The sequence below is a fragment of the Papio anubis genome, chromosome 12 (genome assembly GCF_008728515.1).
Source record: "Papio anubis isolate 15944 chromosome 12, Panubis1.0, whole genome shotgun sequence".
Taxonomy (NCBI): domain Eukaryota; kingdom Metazoa; phylum Chordata; class Mammalia; order Primates; family Cercopithecidae; genus Papio; species Papio anubis.
The window spans coordinates 87,434,366-87,455,934 of record NC_044987.1 but is presented as its reverse complement, the minus strand read 5'-3'; the positions used below and the strand labels follow the sequence as shown (position 1 = coordinate 87,455,934).

The window sequence follows — 21,569 nt, the reverse complement described above, 5'->3', positions numbered from 1 at the left end:
TATGCAAAATATTCATCACATTGCTAGGCAATGCAGGTTACCTATAAATGCTACATTTATCCCAAATAACAGATAAACACGCCACTCTTAAAATATTGCATATAATAAACCTAAAGCTAATCATAAAATCCAATACTAATGAGATTTTTAAATACATACCAAAGATAAGCTTTAAAAGTTTTCATAGAAAAAAATCTTCAATATAGAACCTTCAACAGTAAAATAATAAAACAACAATATTCATTTTGCTTAAGATATCATCATAAAACAATTGTCTATTTCTAAAAACCATAAAGTAATATGAAAAATAAATTGTTTTCTTCAAAAAGGTAATTTGCTTCTAAAATGTTGTATTATAATAATATGTTCTTATTCTCAAGTTATGTTATAAATCATTAATAGTTATATTGGAGAGTTCAGGTTAAGAATATTTTGAAACCCTTTAAAGACGTATTAGAAGTGTCAAAATTTCTTCTTTCTAAATCTATTACACAAATGAAGCAACAAATTTTTGTATAGCACAGGGCCCAAAGACAGCACTATCCTCAGATCCCAGTGCATAAATAAAAAAGCCAATTAAGTTAAATCAACCAATAACACTAATAAATTATCAGTTCAACCACAGTTAAAATAAATATTTATTGCCCTCCCACTAAGAGTCAGGCACTATACTGGTGCTGGGGAAACAAAGAAGAAAAAGACATTGTCTTTATTCTTAATAAGCTTCCAATCTATAACAATGAAGAAATAATTATAATACAATGTAATACACTCCATAATTTTAAAAAGGACAAGGTTCAATATAGTTAGGTAGAATGAATAAGATTATTTGAAAGCACAACAGGTAACAGTCAACAATAATTTATTGTACATTTTAAAATAACTAAAAGAATATAATTGGAATGCTCGTAGCACAAAGAAATGATAAATGCTTGAGATGATAGATGACCCATTTACCCTGACGTGACTGTCACACACTGAATGCCTGTGTTGAGATAGCTCATTTGCCCTATAAATATATATGTCTGCTATGTACTCATAAAAATTTTAAAAAAAAGAAAAAAGGAGAAAACAAGGACAAGGTTCTGAAGCAGTCAAAAGAAGAAAGAGTGAATAACTTTGAAGAGAAACTTGAAGAAGGATAAGTTGACTAACCCAGATACAGAAATATGAACAAGATGTTCTCAGACCAAGTCACAGGGAAAAGAGCAAGTGTAAGGGAACAGAAGCATCAAATACTATAAAGTGTATGGAAAACTGCATTGTGATTGATATAAAATTCAAGAAGAGGGAAACAGAAATTGAAGAAATAGGCAGAGACTAAATCTACATTCCGTGACATCAGGAATACATACACCATGGAAATTTGCAAATACTAAAATCAGGGTTTTTCATTTTTTTTAAATTCACATCCCACCCCTTACGCCCAGAGAGCCAGCTGTTAAACCTTTACAAGCACAGCACTGGCAGTGTCACATTTCGGAAGATATTTTAATACAAAGGTCACTTAATGTGCTACATGACTTTTAAAAACATTCTCCAAACAAAGGAAGAATGCAATGTAAAATAAAATTTGCCTAAAAGAAGCCTGTTTTTTAAAAAATAAGAGAGGGAAAACACAACATCAACAGTCCATCCCATCTGAAACTTTTAAGTATTTTCTTAAGAAGGAAAAAAAAAAGGCCAGGCACGGTGGCTCACGTCTGTAATCCCAGCACTTTGGGAGGCTGAGGCGGGCAGATCACGAGGTCAGGAGATGGAGACCATCCTGGCTAACACGGTGAAACCCTGTCTCTACTAAACATACAAAAAAATTAGCTGGGTGTGGTGGCAGACGCCTATAGTTCCAGCTACTCGGGAGGCTCAGGCAGGAGGAGAATGGTGTGAACTCAGAAGGCAGAGCTTGCAGTGAGCCAAGATCGCCCCACTGCACTCCAGCCCAGGCGACAGAGTGAAACCCCATCTCAAAAAAAAATTTTTTTAACTATCTCCCTCTAGATGCTATGCCATTGGTCCTATCCCTTAGGAAATCTTCTCTTTAACAATTTGGAGTCAAACAAAATAAACTCCTGTCATCAGCCTCCAATATTTAAAGAGAGCAAACATATAGTTTCAGTATTTTTCTCTTTGATGTCTGCTCTCCATTAAAGATTGCAAAGATTTTTAAATAAAACAAGTAAAATACTGCTACTGATCTTAAGAAAATTCCATTGTACAGAGCATAATGCATTTAATAAAGAAAATTATCAAAGCTAGTACCATAACTATAGAAAATTTAATAGTTATAAAAATACTAAACATTATAACTTAAAATAGGTAAAATACTCACTGTGAAATATTTATAAACCAAACCTAGCATTTTTAACCTATTTGTCATCATAATCTATTTTACTTGAGTTTAGGTGCCAGCTTATTTTCTCAGCCCTTGTATCTGTTTTTTCAGATCAGTTACTTGATCAGACCTGGCCTGCCTACTGACACTGAAATTATATAAAAGTCTTGAGCCAGAGAAGCTACCTCAGTACCCAAGGGACATTCCTCTTATTGGTGCCTCACATCTGTCTTCTAGTTTACTTTGACTTTTATTCATTCACTTAAAACATCATTACAAAATCACCATGTGGCAGGCCTTGTGCTAAGCACTAGAGATATAATGGTAAGCAAGACAAATATGTCCATGGCTTCATGGAGGGCAATCTACTAAGAGGGTGTCTATTGAACAAATAATCTCATCAAAATTATAATTATGACATTAAGCTGCTATGAACAAAAGGACATGATATGTAATTGGGATACCTGTTTTCTGTGGAGGCTCATCAAAAGTTCCCATAAACAAGTAAAACCTGACTCCAGGCCTGAAGGATGAAGATGAGGAGAGTTCCAGAAAGAGGAAACAGTACTTTTTCATTTCCAGACAGGTTGGTTCCACCTTTGCTCTCTCCTTGCATTTTTCTCCTGAATTTCTTTTTTAATCTGGCTAACAACTTTGACTCTTGCTATTCCCATAACAGCTAATATTTATTGGGCTCAACTACTTGGAAGATACAATTCTAAATAATTTATGTATATTCACTCATCTAATCCTCAGAGTAACCAGAAGTGAGATAGGTTCTATTTCCTCATTTTACAGATGAGGAATCTGAGGCATAACCATGGAAAGTTAATTGACCAAACCGCACAGCTACTTGTACTAGTGGGGCACTTGTACCCTTATAATAGCACTCAAAGAAGCCCCAAGGCACCAGGCTAAATTAGCACTACTACTGGGGCAAGAATATCATGTTTCCTATACTCTCCAAACTGCTACCATCTTAAACTAAGCAGAATTTAGTTATTTAGAAAATCACTAAACTTTTTTTCCTCCTGTTTTCAGAAATCAAGAATAAAAAGTTAATCTATTAGCCCAGAGTAAAATATCTCCAGGAGAAAAAAAAAATGTTCTTAGGATAATACATTTTCACAAGAAGTTATTCACCTAGAATATGAAATAATGCAAACTAAGCAAGGAGAAATAGTATCTTTAATTTCTTCTTAACAATTAAAATTTTAAATACTTTCCAAGGGAAAGAGGATATTTTTCTCATAATTAAAACTAGTAAATATTTTAAGTGCATTTGAAAACAAATTTGTAGTAAACTACATAGGTAGTAAACTAGCTATGATGCTGAAGAAATTCCCAAAATCACTATTTTCTTTAGGTGAACACCTTTCGAGTATTAAAGAAAAAAGAACTATAAAATGCCTTGCGCCTCACTTTAAATAAATTCAGATATTTTTTAAAGTTCCTGTTACATCAAAGCTTTATCTGGAGAATGGAGTGAACCCACGAGGAGGAGCTTGCAGTGAGCCGAGATCGCACCACTGTACTCCAACCTGGGGGACAGAGCGAGACTCCATCTCAAAAAAAAAAAAAAAAAGTTTCATCTGTAAATTCACCATTGAAGTCGATGCAGAAAAAGGTAATAGTAAGTAAGTGACTGATGCAAGTGAGTGTATGACTCATAGTTTGCAAAGGAAAATGATTTGGGGGAAAAGGCTCAGGAAGAAGAGAAGCAAATAATGGATTATGGATGATATAAAGACCTTTCCTGTCCAAGGACTGTCACCAGTTCTTTATTACTTGAAGATTAAGGGAATAGTGAATAAAGCTGTCTGCCAGACAGCAGAAAGGGTAAGAAATAACATTGTCTCTAAGTGTATCTCACAAGAAAAGTTTTCAGAAATAACATTGATAAAATTAAACTTTCTATAAAAAGTTACTGGAAAACCCAACTCAAATCAGAACAAGAAAAATGTCAAAATAAACCAACATTACATTTGTAGGTACCTGAACAGAATGAAACAGTAGTGTAGGTCAAGTTGTAGAATTATCTAAATTTATTCCACTTGGTTTTGGAAAAAAGTTGGATACAATACTGATTTGCTAGAAGATGTAGCGCAATTTGTTTTTGTTTGTTTTTCTACTCCATGGCTTACGGCAAAATAAGCATTTGGCTTTGTTACTAAAGTTTAATAAATTAATACAATGTACTTTGGTTTTTAGTTTCAGAAGTGAAGTTCAAGCCACTGAATTTGGTTCCAATTTTTACTAACTGCCCCATCCTTTCAAATATATATACATATGTATGTACATATACATATACATATATACACATATGTATGTACATATACATATACATACATATATAGGTGTATATATATTTGAAAAGATGGGGCGGTTATATATATACATACATATGTGTATATATATACACACACACATAGGTGTATATATAGCTGTATATATGTATGTATATATACACACATTAAAATACATCATATATATTTCAATATACATTTTTTTAAACTCACACTTGAAGATGACCGAATAGGAACAGCTCCAGCCTCCGGCTCCCAGTGTGAGCGACACAGAAGATGGACGATCTCTGCATTTTCAACTGAGGTACCAGGTTCATCTCACTGGGGCGTGTCAGACAGTCAGTGATGGTCAGCCGGTGTAGCCCGACCAGCGAGAGCTAAAGCAGGGCGAGGCATCGCCTCACCTGGGAAGCACAAGGGGGAAGGGAATTCCTTTTCCTAGCCAAGGGAAACTAAGACACACAACACCTGCAAAATCGGGTAACTCCTACCCTAATACTGCGATTTACCAAGGGTCTCAGCAAACGACACACCAGGTGATTATATCCCACACCTGGCCCGGAGGGTCCCACACCCAGGCAGCCTCCCTCATTGCTAGCACAGCAGTCTGAGATCTAACTGCAAGGTGGCAGCATGGCTGGGGGAAGGGCGTCCACCATTGCTGAGGCTTAAGTAGGTAAACAAAGCCCACAGGAAGCTCGAATTGGGTGGAGCCCACCGCAGCTCAAGGAGGCCTGCCTGCCTCTGTAGACTCCACCTCTGGGGACAGGACATAGCTAAACAAGAAGCAGCAGAAACCTCTGCAGATGTAAATGTCCCTGTCTGACAGCTTTGAAGACAGCAGTGGTTCTCCCAGCACGGAGGTAGAGATCTGAGAACAGACAGACTGCCTGCTCAAGTGGGTCCCTGACAACTCAGTAGCCTCATTAGGAGACATCCCCCACTAGGTGCAGACCGACACCTCACACCTCACACGGCTGGGTACACCTCTGAGACGAAGCTTCCTAAGCAAGAATCAGATAGCAACACTCGCTGTTCAGCAATATTCTATCTTCTGCAGCCTCTGTTGCTGATCCCCAAGCAAACAGGGTCTGGAATGGACCTCAAGCAAACTCCAGAAGACCTGCAGCTGAGGGTCCTGACTGTTAGAAGGAAAACTAACAAACAGAAAGGACACCCACACCAAAAACTCATCAGTATGTCACAATCATCAGACCAAAGGCAGATAAAACCACAAACATGGGGGAAAAGCAGGGCAGAAAAGCTGGAAATTCAAAAACTCAGAGAGCATCTCCCCCTCCAAAGGAACGCAGCTCATCACCAGCAATGGAACAAAGCTGGATGGAGAATGACGTTCACGAGTTGAGAGAAGAAGGCTTCAGTCGATCAAATTTCTCAGAGCTAAAGGAGGAAACACGTACCCAGCACAAACAAACTAAAAACCTTGAAAAAAGAATGGAAGAATGGATAACTAGAATAATCAATGCAAAGAAGTCCATAAACGAACAGATAGAGATGAAAACGATGACATGAGAACTACATGACAAATGTACAAGCTTCAGTAACTGACTCGATCAACTGGAAGAAAGAGTATCAGTGACTGAAGATCAAATGAATGAAATGAAGCGAGAAGTCTAGAGAAAAAAGAGTAAAAAGAAATGAACAAAGCCTCCAAGAAATATGGGATTATGTGAAAAGACCATAATCCTGAAAGTGACAGGGAGAATGGAACCAAATTGGAAAACACTCTGCAGGATGTCATCCAGGAGAACTTCCCCAACCTAGTAAAGCAGGCCAACATTCAAATTCAGGAAATACAGAGAACGCCACAAAGATACTCCTTGAGAAGAGCAACTCCAAGACACATAATTGTTAGATTAACTGAAGTTGAAATGAAGGAAAAAATGTAAAGGGCAGCCAGAGAGAAAGGTCAGGTTACACACAAAGGGAAGCTCATTAGACTAATAGCAGATGTCTCAGCAGAATCTCTACAAGCCAGAAGAGAGTGGGGGCCAATGTTCAACATTCCTAAAGAAAAGAATTTTCAACCCAGAATTTCATATCCAGCCAAACTAACTTTCATACGTGAAGGAGAAATAAAATCCTTTAAAGACAAGCAAATGCATAGAGATTTTGTCAACACCAGGCCTGCCCTACAAGTGATCCTGAAGGAAGCACTAGACATGGAAAGGAACAACCAGTACCAGCCATTGCAAAAACATGCCAAAATGTAAAGACCATCTATGCTAGGAAGAAACTGCATCAACTAACAAGCAAAATAACCAGCAAATATTATAATGACAGGATCAAGTTCACGCATAACAATATTAACCTTAAATGTAAATGGTCTAAATGGTCCAATGAAAAGACACAGACTGGCAAATTGGATAAAGAGTCAAGACCCATACGTTTGCTGTATTCAGGAGACCCATCTCACATGCAGAGACACACATGGGCTCAAAATAAAGGAATGGAGGAAAATCTACGAAGCAGATGGAAAACAAAAAAAGTAGGGGTTGCAATCCTAGTCTCTGACAAAACAGACTTGAAACAATCAAAGATCAAAACAAAGAAGGCCATCACACAATGGTAAAGGAATCCATTCATCAAGAAGAGCTAATTATCCTAAATACATATGCACCCAATACAGGAGCACCTAGATTCATAAAGCAAGTCCTTAGAGACCTACAAAGAGACTTAGAGTCCCATACAATAATAATGGGAGACTTTAACACCCCACTGTCAACATTAGACAGATCAACGAGACAGAAAGTTAACAAGGATATCCAGGAATTGAACTCAACTTGGCATCAAGGGGACCTAATAGACATCTACAGAACTCTCCACTCCAAATTAACAGAATATAATTCTTCTCAGCATCACATCGCACTTACTCCAAAATTGACCACATAGTTGGAAGTAAAGCACTCCTCAGCAAATGTACAAGAACAGAAATTATAACAAACTGTCTCTCAGACCACAGTGCAATGAAACTACAACTCAGGACTAAGAAACTGAATCAAAACCGCTCTACTACATAAAAACTGAAAAACCTGCTCCTGAATGACTACTGGGTACATAACGAAATGAAGGCAGAAATAAAGATGCTCTCTGAAACCAATGAGAACAAAGACACAACACACCAGAATCTCTGGGACACATTTAAAGCAGTGTGTAGAGGGAAATTTATAGCACTAAATGTCCACAAGAGAAAGCAGGAAAGATCTAAAATTGACACCCTAACATCACAATTAAAAGAACTAGAGAAGCGAGAGCAAACATTCAAAAGCTAGCAGACAGCAAGAAATAACTAAGATCAGAGCAAAACTGAAGGAGATAGAGATACAAAAAACCCTCCAAAAAATCAATGAATCCAGGAGCTGGTTTTTTGAAAAGATCAACAAAGTTGATAGACCACTAGCAAGACTAATAAAGAAGAAAAGAGAGAACAATCAAATAGATGCAATAAAAAATGATAAAGAGGATATCACTACCAACCCCACAGAAATACAAACTACCATCAGAGAATACTATAAACACCTCTACACAAATAAACTAGAAAATGTAAAGTAATGGATAATTTCCTGGACACATACACTCTCCCAAGACTAAACCAGGAAGAAGCTGAATCCCTGAATAGACCAATAGGCTCTGAAATTGAGGCAATAATTAATAGCCTACCAACCAAAAAAAGGCCAGGATCAGACGGATTCACAGATGAATACTACCAGAGGTATAAGGAGGAGCTGGTACCATTCCTTCAGAAACTATTCCAATCAACAGAAAAAGAGGGAATCCTCCCTAACTCATTTTATGAGGCCAACATCATCCTGATACCAAAGCCTGGCAGAGACACAACAAAAAAAGAGAATTTTAGGCAAATATCCCTGATAAACATCGATGCAAAAATCCTCAATAAAATACTGGCAAACTGAATCCAGCAGCACATCAAAAAGCTTATCCACCATGATCAGGTGGGCTTCATCCCTTGGATGCAGGGCTGGTTCCACATACACAAATCAATAAACATAATCTAGCATATAAACAGAACGAAAGACAAAAACCACATGATTATCTCAATAGATGCAGAAAAGGCCTTCGACAAAATTCAACAGCCCTTCATGATAAAAACTTCCAATAAATTCGGTATTGATGGAACGTATCTCAAAATAATAAGAGCTATTTATGATAAACCCACAGCAGTATCATACTGAATGGACAAAAACTGGGAGCATTCCCTTTGAAAACTGGCACAAGACACGGATGCCCTCTCTCACCACTCCTATTCAACATAGTGTTGGAAGTTCTGGACAGGGTAACTAGGCAAGAGAAAGAAATCAAGGCTATTCAGTTAGGAAAAGAAGAAGTCAAATTGTCCCTCTTTGCAGATGACATGATTGTATATTTAGAAAACCCCATTGTCTCAGCCCAAAATCTCCTTAAACTGGTAAGAAACTGCAGCAAAGTCTCAGGATACAAAATCAATGTGCAAAAATCACAAGCATTCTTATACACCAGTAACAGACAAACAGAGAGCCAAATCATGAATGAACTCCCCTTCACAACAGCTTCAAAGAGAATAAAATACCTAGGAATCCAACTTACAAGGGATGTGAAGGACCTCTTCAAGGAGAACTACAAACCACTGCTCAGTGAAATAAAAGAGGACACAAACAAATGGAAGAACATACCATATTCATGGATGGGAAGAGTGAAAATGGCCATACTGCCCAAGGTAATTTACAGATTCAATGCCATCCCCATTAAGCTACCAACGACTTTCTTCACAGAATTGGAAAAAACTGCTTTGAAGTTCATATGGAACCAAAAAAGAGCCCGCATTGCCAAGACAATCCTAAGCCAAAAGAACAAAGCTGGAGGCATCACGCTACCTGACTTCAAACTATACTATAAGGCTACAGTAACCAAAACAGCATGGTACTGGTACCAAAACAGAGATATAGACCAATGGAACAGAACAGAGCCCTCAGAAATAATACCACACATCTACAGCCATCTGATCTTTGACAAACCTGAGAAAAAAAAGAAATGGGGAAAGGATTCCCTATTTAATAAATGGTGCTGGGAAAACTGGCTAGCCATAAGTAGAAAGCTGAAACTGGATCCTTTCCTTACTCCTTATACGAAAATTAATTCAAGATGGATTAGAGACTTAAATGTTAGACCTAATACCATAAAAACCCTAGAAGAAAACCTAGGTGATACCATTCAGGACATAGGTATGGGCAAGGACTTCACGTCTAAAACACCAAAAGCAACGGCAACAAAAGCCAAAATTGACAAATGGGATCTCATTAAACTAAAGAGCTTCTGTGCAGCAAAAGAAACTACCATCAGAGTGAACAGGCAACCTACAGAATGGGAGAAAATTTTTGCAATCTACTCATCTGACAAAGGGCTAATATTCAGAACCTACAGAGAACTCAAACAAATTTACAAGAAAAAAGCAAACAATCCCATCAAAAAGTGGGCAAAGGATATGAACAGACACTTCTCAAAAGAAGACATTCATACAGCCAACAGACACATGAAAAAATGTTCATCCTCACTGGCCATCAGAGAAATGAAAATCAAAACCACAATGAGATACCATCTCACACCAGTTAGAATGGCAATCATGAAAAAGTTAGAAAACAACAGGTGCTAGAGAGGATGTGGAGAAACAGGAACACTCTTACACCATTGGTGGGACTGTAAACTAGTTCAACCATTGTGGAAAACAGTGTGGCGATTCCTCAAGGATCTAGAACTAGAAATACCATTTGACCCAGCCATCCCATTACTGGGTATATACCCAAAGGATTATAAATCATGCTGCTATAAAGACACATGCACACGTATGTTTATTGCAGCACTATTCACAATAGCAAAGACTTGGAATCAACCCAAATGTCCATCAGTGACAGACTGGATTAAGAAAATGTGGCACATAAACACCATGTAATAGTATGCAGCCATAAAAAATTCGTGTCCTTTGTAGGGACATGAATGCAACTGGAAACCATCATTCTCAGCAAGCTATCGCAAGAACAGAAAACCAAACACCGCATGTTCTCACTCATAGGTGGGAATTGAACAATGAGATCACTTGGACACAGGAAGGGGAACATCACACAGCGGGGCCTATTGTGGGGAGCGGGGAGGGAGGAGGGATAGCATTAGGAGATATACCTAACGTAAATGACGAGTTAATGCGTGCAGCACACCAACATATCACATGTATACATATGTAACAAACCTGCACGTTGTGCACATGTACCCCAGAACTTAAAAAGTATAATAATAATTAAAATAAATAAATAAATAATAAAAATAAAACTCACACTTATTTATGGATTTTAATTGTTATCCCTGCATTATGGATCTTTTTTAAAACACCAAAAGAATTTCATTTTGATGAAGTCACTCACATTCAACAAGAAGTTTTATCCAATTTAATACTTTAATTTACATTTTCATGTATATTTGGAGTACCACTACATGACAGCATTGAGCTAAATACTTTATACACATAAATTCATTTAAGAATACAGGGTTTAGCTGGATGCAGCAGCTCACACCTCTAGGACCAGCTACTCAGGAGGCTGAGACAGCAAGGATCACCTGAGCCCGGGAGTTCCAGACTACAGTGAGTTATGATCACACCAGCGTACTTCAGCTTCAACAACAGAGACAGACTCTCTCTAGAACAATTAAAATTTAAAAAAAAATTTTTTAAAGAATGCTGTATTTATTTTGTGTGTAAATTTGCCTGTGTATACTGCCTGAGGAGAAGGTAAACAATATTTTTACGAAGCAACCCACATCATATCCCTGATGGCTTTTGTATGAGCGACATCCAGCCATTGTAGTACACCTTATACATATAGCTTAAATTTAGTTCATGAAAACTGCCTGATCCAACATGAAAAAGTTTCAGGAAAAAGAAAAGCTGGGTGTGTGCACACATGCACATGTTTCCTAGACAAGAGCTTCGAACCTAGGCAGTCCAGTTCCAGAATCTTTGCTCTTAACCACTAAGCAATACGTTGGAAAAAGAAGAAAGATGAGATATAAAAATAACTGATTTAGATAAAAACAGTACCTGCTAGAATAAGGGATCACATTCCTGAAGTCAGTACATTAAGAAATATAAGCATTAAATTAAAAATGGAAAACAATCTACAAAACTTTTTTCTCTTGTGAATGAATATACATATCAGAAAGTTTCTAGCTTTTATGTTTTGAATATTATATCAACCAGTATTTCTTACATTGCTTTAAAGAGATCACACATACCTTACTTACAGTATTTCTGGCAGGATTAAATAAGGTCTTCGATTATGACTTTAAACAATAATTATAGACCTTATTTAATTTAATCTAAATTAAATATCTAGATTATGATCTAAGGTCATAATCGAAGATCTTATTTAATCCTTTAATCCTCTCCTTCTATAAAGAGAGAGACTTATGTTAAAGAATTGGCTTAGAAGATTGTGGAGCGCTGGTAAATCCAAAATCGGTAGAGTTGTGTGTGTGTGTGTGTATACATGCATATATATATATACATGTATGTGTATGGGTATACACACACACACACACACACACGATTTATCCTTGAACAACACAGGTTTGAACTGCAAAAGTCAACTTATTTGTGGATTTTCTTCAGCCTCTACCACCCTTGCAACAGCAAGACCAACCCCTCCTCCTCTTCCTCAGTCTACTTAACAAGACAAGGATGAAGACTATTATGATGAGTTACTTCCACTTAATAAATACTAAATATATTTTATCTTCCTTATGATTCTCTTAATATTTTATTTTCTCTAGCTTACTTTATTATAAGAATACAGTATATAATACACATAACATATGAAATATGTGTTTATGGCAGGGTATATTGGTTCACACCTGTAATCTCAGCACTTTGGGAGGCCAAGGCGGGTGGATCACCTGAGGTCAGGAGTTTGAGACCAGCCTGACCAATATGGAGAAACCCCATCTCTACTAAAAATACAAAATTAGCCGGGCGTGGTGGTACATGCCTGTAATCCCGGCTACTAGGGAGGCTGAGGCAGGAGAATCAACTGAACCCGGAAAGCAGAGGTTGCAGTGAGGTGAGATTATGCCATTGCACCCCCGCCTGGGCAACAAGAGCGAAACTCCATCTCAAAAAAACAAAAAGAAAAGAAAAGAAAAAGAAAAAAAGAAATATGTGTTTATGTTTCCAGTAAGGTTTCTGGTCAACAGCAGATTATGAGTAATTTTTTGGAGAGTCAAAAGTTACACATGGATTTTCAACTCTGTAGGGGTCAACACCCCAAATTCCCACATTGTTCAAGGTTCAACTGTCTGTTGGTTTTGTTTCTCTGGGGAACTCTAATACTTCAGGGTAGTTGAAAACCAAGGCTTAGAAAACAGGGAACAGGAATTCAGATTTATATCTTTGTGTCCAGCCATTCCTGAAAGGATTATGAAATAAAATTCTCAAGAAGTTCTGCTGGATTCAGTTTTCATACCCTAACTATTCAGCCAGTGTAACGTTCTTTTTCTTTTAAGACTGTCATTTGACAAAACTAATCAATTCTGAGAAACAGTTTTTCACAGCCTCAAAAAGTTAAGCCTAGAGGAATTCCACTCCTAGATATATATAACCAAGAGAACTGAAAACATATGTCCATACCAAAACTTGTACAAGGCCGGCCATGGTGGCTCACGTCTGTAATCACAACACTTTGGGAGTCCAAGGCGGGAGGATCACCTGAGGTCAGGAGTTCATGACCAGCCTGGCCAACATGGTGAAACCCCATCTCTACTAAAAATACAAAAATTAGCCAGCCACGGTAGTGTGCACCTATAGTCTCAGCTACTTGGAAGGCTCAGGCAAGAGAATCGTTTGCACCCAGGAGGCAGAGGTTGCAGTGAACCAACATCATGCCACTGCACTCTAGCTTGGGTGACAGAGCAAGACTCCGTTTCAAAAAAAAAAAGAAAATGTGTACACAAATGTTCATAGTAGCATTATTCACAACAGCCACAAAGTAGAAACAATATAAATGCTCATCATTTGGTTAATGGATAAACAAAATGTGGCAAATCAATACAATGCAATGATTCAGCAATAAAAAGGAACCAAGTACAGATACATGCAACACCATGGAAGAACCTTGAAAACATGCTGAGTAAAAAGAACACAGATAAAAAATGCCACATATCTATGAATCCATTTAAATGAAATGTCTGGAATAAGCAAATTCATAGAGATAAAAAATAGCTTAGTGGTTGTCAGGGGCTAGGGGAAGGATGTCAATGGGGAGTGAATACTAATGGGTATGGGGTTTCCTACTGTGGTGATAAACACATTCCTCAATTAAACAGTGGTCATAAGCTTATGAATACAAATTCTCCTCAACTTACATGGGGGTTATGTCCTGACAAACCCTTCATTACTTGAAAACACCATGCGGCAAAAATGCATTTAAGTACTTAACCTACTGAACATCATAGCTTAGCCTAACCTATCTTAAACATGCTGAGAACACTTACATTACCCTACAGTTAGGCAAAATCAACTAACACAAAGCCTATTTTATAATAAAGTTATTGACTACCTCATGTAATTTATATGAATATTGTGCTGAAACTTTAAAAAAGCATGGTTGTATGGTACTCAAAAGTACAATTTCTACTGAACGTGTATCACTTCCGCACCAACCATCAAAAGTTGGGGTTCATCTGTATACTAAAGGGCACTGAACTGTATACCTTAAAATTATGAATATTACAATAAGCGAATTTTATCTCAACAAAAAATGTGTTAAGAAATAAAAATTCAACTCACCTGTCCTTTTTGTGGTGACAAACAACGCACAACTTCATCCACCATTACTGGAATATGTAATTTAGCCATAGTTTCAAAATCTCTATCTTGAGATCTGTGTAACTCCTGGGCTTGAGTTTGATCTGTTTGCTCCTGGGCTTCATATTCTCCATATTTTTCTGCTGTAGTATGTATTCTCTTTGGCCAGACACCTAAATTAGGTATGCCAGATGCCAACCAACATGAAAGACATTCTTTATACATTCTACAAAAATACGGATACCGAAGCATTCTGTAGGTAAACAAATCTAGGAAAAAAAATTAAAACATGATCGTTGGATTTTTTCAAAAGAATGTTCTAATACTTGGGGAAAATCAAGTTAATATGCAATATTTAGTACATCAAAAAAAACTTAAGACTCATGATCCGAACATCTTAAACAAGTAAAAGTAACAAACCCTTCTTATATATGCAAAGCAAGGAACCTAAGAGGACCCAGAGACATAATTTAAATACAATTTTTAATGTAGCCTAATACGTTCTAATATCATTAACATTTCAACCATTAGGGATATGAAAATTGATTATTAGGTCAACATTTTTATGAAATATACTTTTTTGAATTTTAATTAAGGCTAAAAAGTAGATTCAATGAATTAAAACTGTCTATTTGAAAAGTAATCAGGATGACTGAACAGATTATAAGTATCATATTTTAGGTTCAGATGGTCTTCTATTTCAAGCTCTTCTATTTGTTTTTCTCACAATGCTAAATTCTCATCTTCAGAGACTATCCCTGAGAAAAGACTACGCATGCACATCCAAAAAAAAAAAGATAATCAGTCTGTCAGTCTGATTCTCTGATGAGATCATCTCCCTGTACCCTGTATCAGTGGAGTGTACATCAGTTTAAACTGTAACTGTATAAACACTCAACTGAGCACACTTTGGTATTTCATGTCTACCTTTAATTATCTGTCCTCTGCACCCAAAAAATAAATAATTGATATATTCCTTGGATTTACCATATGTGCTCCATTTTCTTAACCAATCCATAACTCTTTAAAATGCAGAAGAAAAAAAGGATTTGTATAAATATATTACTAACACACCTTTTGAAAAAACATCATGCATTTTATACCCAGTTGGTTTCAAGCAAAGTTTTTGGTACTACCACAGTAAACACCATTTGATACTACCCAGTTAACACTATTCTTTCCTCACAGGTTATTAGTTATTTAAGAATATGACCCACACCTTTTATACACAAAATAAGATGCATATCAGTGCTTAATGACTGTTTTCTGAAGAAAATGAATGAATGAATTCCAGACTCCACAGAATTAGTATTGTTATCAATCCTCACTTTGGGAAATTTCACCTGTATGACTGACCCCACCAAAAACCATATGTTCTCAAAATACTACAAGAAGCATAAATCCCATTTAAATATGTCTGTCTTTTCTTTTGCAATTAAAAAAAAATTAAAAACGTTGAAAAGCTGATCACATGTAATAAAACACAAAGAAATACAAATATGATATAACATCAATAAGATGTTACCTTGAAAATATGTTAACTTTACCAAAGCTATAATCTGCAGAATTGTGTGGCAAATGCAACACCGAAAAAATGTGGGGGGAAAAAAAATGAGTGATCTAAGTAGATTTTTGGTTGCTTGGCAGCAACAAAATAGCCAAATTATTAATTATGCCTAAGGTTTCCGGAAAGCTTACAAAAGTAAGCTCAACTACCCTCTGACTTATTGTTTCTAACAGTTTACAAAATAATAGCTAACATTTATTTAGCACTTACTAAGCACCACTTACTATTATAACCACATTACATGCACTACCTCATTCAATCCTTTCACAACTCTTGAAATATTATTATTGCCATTTTATAGACAGGGAAAACAGAGAAGTAATTTGCCAAAGGCTACATAGCTAGAGAGCCATAAAGCTAAAATTGTAACACAGTCTATCCCCAGAGCCTGAACTCAATCTCCATGCTATAAACATAGCCCACTGGAACGATTTAATCCACTTATGTAATTTAATAGTACTTCAATTAAATTGACTATATATTTGTAATATCTCATAAATTAGATTCATTTTATTAAGGAACCGACATCCTATGGCTTGGCTCTGCTCCACTTAAAAATAACAGTATACTGCAGGGTTCCCAGTAACGAACGTACAATGTATAGGCCTAAAAAGTGAAATCTGGAACAACCATATCCTATATGTCTAGATTTTGATAACTAAAAGAAGTGTCATCAATTCTAACATAAGAGTAAGAACCATACCGGAAAAAGCAGAGTAGCGGGGGAAAAAAAACAAACAAACAAACAAAAAACGCTATCACTTGCATTTAATTCTTTTTCTACTGCATTCAGCTTCTATGTGTTTATTCAGCTATGGTCAAGGCACAAAGCCTGAATATTTTATTATGAACTAATTACCTGCCAACTTGGGTCAACCTGGAGAAAGGGTGACAAATAGTTCATTTTCCTCTTGTTTCCTGCAATACCTCCCTAAAAAATGGAAGGTGGGGGAGTGGTATGCTCTAAAGAAAATTATATTCTTCTCTTTTGTAGCCCAGTTTCCTACCAGACAACTTAGAGCTCTCCTGCAGTCTGCTAGGAGCCAGCCACCCTAAATGATTGAAGATTAAGTTCCCTCTGGTCATAAAGAAGGAAGCAGGGAGTCAGGAAAGCTGCCTCTGTGATCTCCTAGTTAAGTAATTTAACTTTTGTCTACAAGCAAAGTTCACTTTTGGCTGTTAAGAGCACAAAATTGGCCAGATTACTCTTTTAATTGTGAAAACACACAGGTGAGTGATGCCCATGAAGGATACTCCCTCAAGGGCTCTGACAATTATAATCATTGCAGTCAATTTTCTCCTGCAAGGAAATCCTGTTTGAAAACGTAATTTTTAAGGACAAAAACGCGACGTGGCGGCTGGCACACAATCACTGAGAAAGTGAAAGAGGTTCTAAGGAAAGAGAAAAATACACGCTTCTGCCTGAGAATTACACTGTGACGACGAAAAACTATTCGGAAACTTCCAAACCCAGGTTGAAGGCGTGCTGAAGAGAGGGAAAGGGGACAGGGGCGTATATATCCTTTGCTCCGGGCGAATCCAGCGACCCCTGTGGAGTACCCCCAAAGGTTTGGTGGTTTCCAAAAAGAGTTCCCGGGACTTGGTCACTTTCTCCTCACCTGAGGCAGGAAGACTTCTCAGCTGGCCTCTAACTTGGGCCAGTGACTACCACTACGGTCCTGAAGAACCTGAATGTGCCGCACGTGTAGGTCCTGCCCCTGGGGGAAACTTGCAAGGACGGACAGATTGGGTCCACGTCCGCCCCAGCAACTCAGGACCGTCTGCCTTTGGTTCCGCTGCTTCCAGCCTCAGCTGCCAAAGGGTCCTGTTGGCGCTGGGGTTTCCAAACGACTTTCCTGGGGGAAATAAATAAGACCTCACTATTGCCATGTTTCAATTCACTTTTACTTTTTCCATTTTTATTTTTTGGTCTGAAACAACTTTAAATCTAACTTTTAATTTATCCTTATCTCTACTCTTCGGTTTACAATGAAAATATATTAAACTTGTGTTCTGATAACACAGCAGTTATACTACAATTTTTAACTAAAAGTGGGAATTTCTGTCTCATTAGCTCTGTATGTTTAGAAATTACAAGAAGCAAGGTGGCATAGTAGTGGGATTGATTGTAATGTCAAAATCTGTCTGCTCTAACCAAATGTACAACTCCTTTAAAATATGGACCTCATCATCTGAACACTGCTAAATGGCAAGTGTAACACTAAATTTGAAATCTAAAGTACTTGGATTAGGTGTGAAAACATATGTGGCACTGATAAACCTTATACAACGTGGATGTCAAAAAATACAAAATTTAAAACACTTCTATTCTTCACCAATGATCCATGCAATTTTACAAGCAACTGGCAAAATATGCATATTTTCAGACTGGATTAAGATAGTCTCTTAATGTCACTTAATCTAGACAGTATCTCAGAGACAAATGACTCAATTCTGAATTGCCTTGCCTATATAGTTTAAGACAAAATTTTGCGTTAGGGATTTTCTGAAAACTTCAGTTTTCTCTCAGAAAAATTAAAATAACAGTACCTACATCTCATAGGCTGTTTTGAGAATTAAATGAGAGACCATATGTAAAGGGACAAATAAAATACCTGGGAAGTCAAAACGTAAAGTACTACACAGTGAGTTCTTACTGGAAATAAAGACATCTCGATTTTATTACCAAGCCCAGCAGCACACAAATAACCATTTCATTAGCTAAGATACACATAATACAGCCAAAAATAAGTAGTAGCTTGATTGATCCTGTCTAGTGATCAGAAAGAATAATATAACATGCATCATATACAATACACAATACTCCCGATTTTCCTCAACCGGAAATAAATGTCCATAATACAGAGGTTTCCATACATTGTTGCATTTATAATGCTCTGCATGGATAAGAGTCATCCTATTTATAAAGTGATATTGAATCAACAGAATATAAGCTCCAAGATGGAAGAAAGTTTGATTCTATTGTATACTATTGTGTGTCTAAAATCTAAATAATTGCTAAATGAATAGATACAATAACAGTAATATATAGAACCATGAAATTCAGATACTGTTATTAAAAATAACCTGCCAAAGTTATTTTAGCAAACATATTTCCCATTTGTTCCAGGTATTTTCTCTCTTTTTAAAGTATATATTCTTAAATAATATCCGTAACCTGGGACTTAAAAAAAATCACTTCACCTAATAACAAACCAAGCCAAAATCTTTAAATAAATTTATTGTTATGCCATCATTAGACAGAGAATGTAAAAAGCAACCAAACAGAAAATAGTTTCACAGTCAGTACTAATGGGAGTAGGCCTGGAAGTCCTGAGAAATGAAGCCTGAGGCCTCAACCCAAAAGATCTCCAATTAATTCAGGTGAAGAGACCCCACATTTTGGCCCATATGAATGTGTCTGGAAGGAACAGGTCCCTACAACTTCCTGGAGGCCTCACTACTCAGAGAAAAGAAAACAAACACCCAGAACCCATTAATCCACACCCAAACTCCACCTCTCCCCCTAGCAGAGGGAATAGGCCAACCCCTGCCCGCACCAGTCTCACTCACACCCTGAACTCTGGGACCGGGCCCTGCACCCACCGGTCCAGAGAAGGCCTGGTGATCTCAAGTAACTGCCTCCCACAGGCAGCTCCGGTCTAGCCCCGCCCACTTTGGCCACCGCCTCCGGAAACGGCCTCGAGCGTTGCCACGGTGACGAGAAAGCGAAGAGCTTCCCCAGCGCCGCCAGGCTGAGCTTCTTGGCGCCAAGCTGCCGCGAGCCGTGACAGCGTCCGACGTGATGACATCACGCGGGCGGCAGCCAATGAAACGAGGCGCTGAGGAAGGTGGCTTGGGTTTGAATATCGTGGTTGAGTCTGAAGCGCCGGGAGGCGGACATTAAAGTGAAGTGGTTGCGGTATGCTGGCCTGGGCCTGAAGTGAGTGAGAGGCACATGAAGGTAAAACTGGACTCTGGGACACTGCTTTTGGTGACCTGTATTATTGGGAACGGAGGATCCTGCCGCTTCAGGTCTAGAAGACTAGGTGGGCTTCTTGACAAACACAGAAGCGTTGAGGGGTGGGTGGGGGATCAGGGTCCCTGGGGAGAAAGTGAAAGGAAAAAGGGATTCAGAACCTGCTAAAAGCACAGCACTGCTTGACCGTAATCCTCCACTGCTCAGCTGGAAGGGCAGGGATCTCCTTCCTTAAGTTCTGAGAGGAAGGTCTTAACTTTTAAAGGGCATCTTGGCCCCTTTCCCAGACTTTGGCAGAGAACTTTAACTGTCCAGCACGTTGCAGTGTCAGCTTTTTTCCGGACTCCAAAATCGGGCTGTTTCCTTTCAGATGCGCATATAAGCGTACCCCTGGGTTACCTATCAAACGAGGAGTTTTTGTTCATCACTGCATAAAAGTTTTGTCTGACGAGCTTTAACTGTTAGTCTTGAACTGGTCAATCGGGAACCCCTCCCGAGCCCCAGTTGTAGGTAGTATCAAGATAAAACTCGCTCTGCCTAACGGGATTGCCGAGGATCAGATGAGGTACGGAAGAGATAGTGTTTGGCAAATGTTCTGCAAATGAAATTAAACTGTAAACACAGAATCCGTCCTATGTCTGTTCTTGGTTTCCGCGGGACTTTTTTTTTTTTTTTTTAGGAGCTCATTAGTCTCTCAGTTACAGAGAAGCCAAAACTGACTACTGTTTATTATATGAGAAGAGAGTATTTGACCAGAACGGACTGATTTTGTGGTATAATATATAGTTTAGATTATGGAATAATTAGGTAGAAATTTAGGCACACTACAGATTTTAATTGTTAGTGTCATTCCACCACATCTAACCTCCTATTTCGTTTTTGGAAGGTTTTTATAAACTTTGGTGCTAGAGACTGTGATATCCAATGACTAGATAGTGCTTCTTATTAAGTTCGTATTATTTTGTAAGAACTATTTCCATAAATAAAGATTATCTACAAAGCACAATCACAAAGAAAAAAATTTTTAAAGATTATCTGCCTTTAATGGTAGTAATTAATCTCTCTTCTATTATTTATTCATTTATTTGAGACGAAGTCTCTCTCTGTGACCCAGGCTGGAGTGCAATGGCGTGATCGCCGCTCACTGCAACCTCCACCTCCCGGGTTCAAGCAATTCTCGTGCCTCAGCCTCCCGAGTAGCTGGGATTACAGGCATTTGCCACCACACTTGGCTAATTTTTGTATCTTTGGTAGAGACGGGGATTCACTATGTTGGCCAGGCTGGTCTCGGACTCCTGACTTCAAGCCATCTGCCCGCCTCGGCCTCCCTAAGTGCAGGAATTACAGGTGTGAGGCAGGGCACCCAGCCCTTCCTCTTCTGTTGTTGAAAAGTATTTACAAATACATAATATTTTTATATTAAAAGTACATCTTGTCACATCATAGAAATACTCCAATTAAGGGACACAATAAAAATGACTTTTTTTTTTTTTTTTTTTTTTTTTTTTTGCTGACAACTG

General features: G+C 37.8%; 2 protein-coding genes across 9 annotated transcripts in view; one reads left to right on the top strand and one right to left on the bottom strand.

The window, feature by feature from the left end:
• Positions 1 to 19,770, bottom strand: part of METTL15 (methyltransferase like 15) — a 432,137-nt gene extending 412,367 nt beyond the window's left edge. For 2 of the 6 annotated variants that reach the window (XR_002517048.1, XR_002517047.1), the window contains exons 1-3: positions 19,677 to 19,770; positions 17,690 to 17,926; positions 14,486 to 14,772 (exon numbers count right to left, since the gene is read on the bottom strand). Coding sequence is in view for 4 of the 6 variants with exons in the window: in XM_021925940.2 (XP_021781632.2) it covers positions 14,486 to 14,755 (270 nt within the window). In the remaining 2 variants the exon portion in view is untranslated. Of the gene's footprint in view, positions 1 to 14,485; positions 14,773 to 17,689; positions 17,927 to 19,643 lie in introns of all 6 variants that reach the window. The other 4 variants (XM_021925941.2, XM_017948532.3, XM_021925940.2 and 1 more) reach the window with 3 other exon arrangements.
• Positions 19,771 to 19,794: 24 nt separating this feature from the next.
• KIF18A (kinesin family member 18A) overlaps positions 19,795 to 21,569 on the top strand; it is an 86,340-nt gene continuing 84,565 nt past the window's right edge. Inside the window, exon 1 of one of the 3 annotated variants that reach the window (XM_021925936.2) lies at positions 19,795 to 20,034. The gene's annotated coding sequence lies outside the window, so the exon portion shown is untranslated. Of the gene's footprint in view, positions 20,120 to 21,569 lie in introns of all 3 variants that reach the window. The other 2 variants (XM_021925937.2, XM_021925938.2) reach the window with 2 other exon arrangements.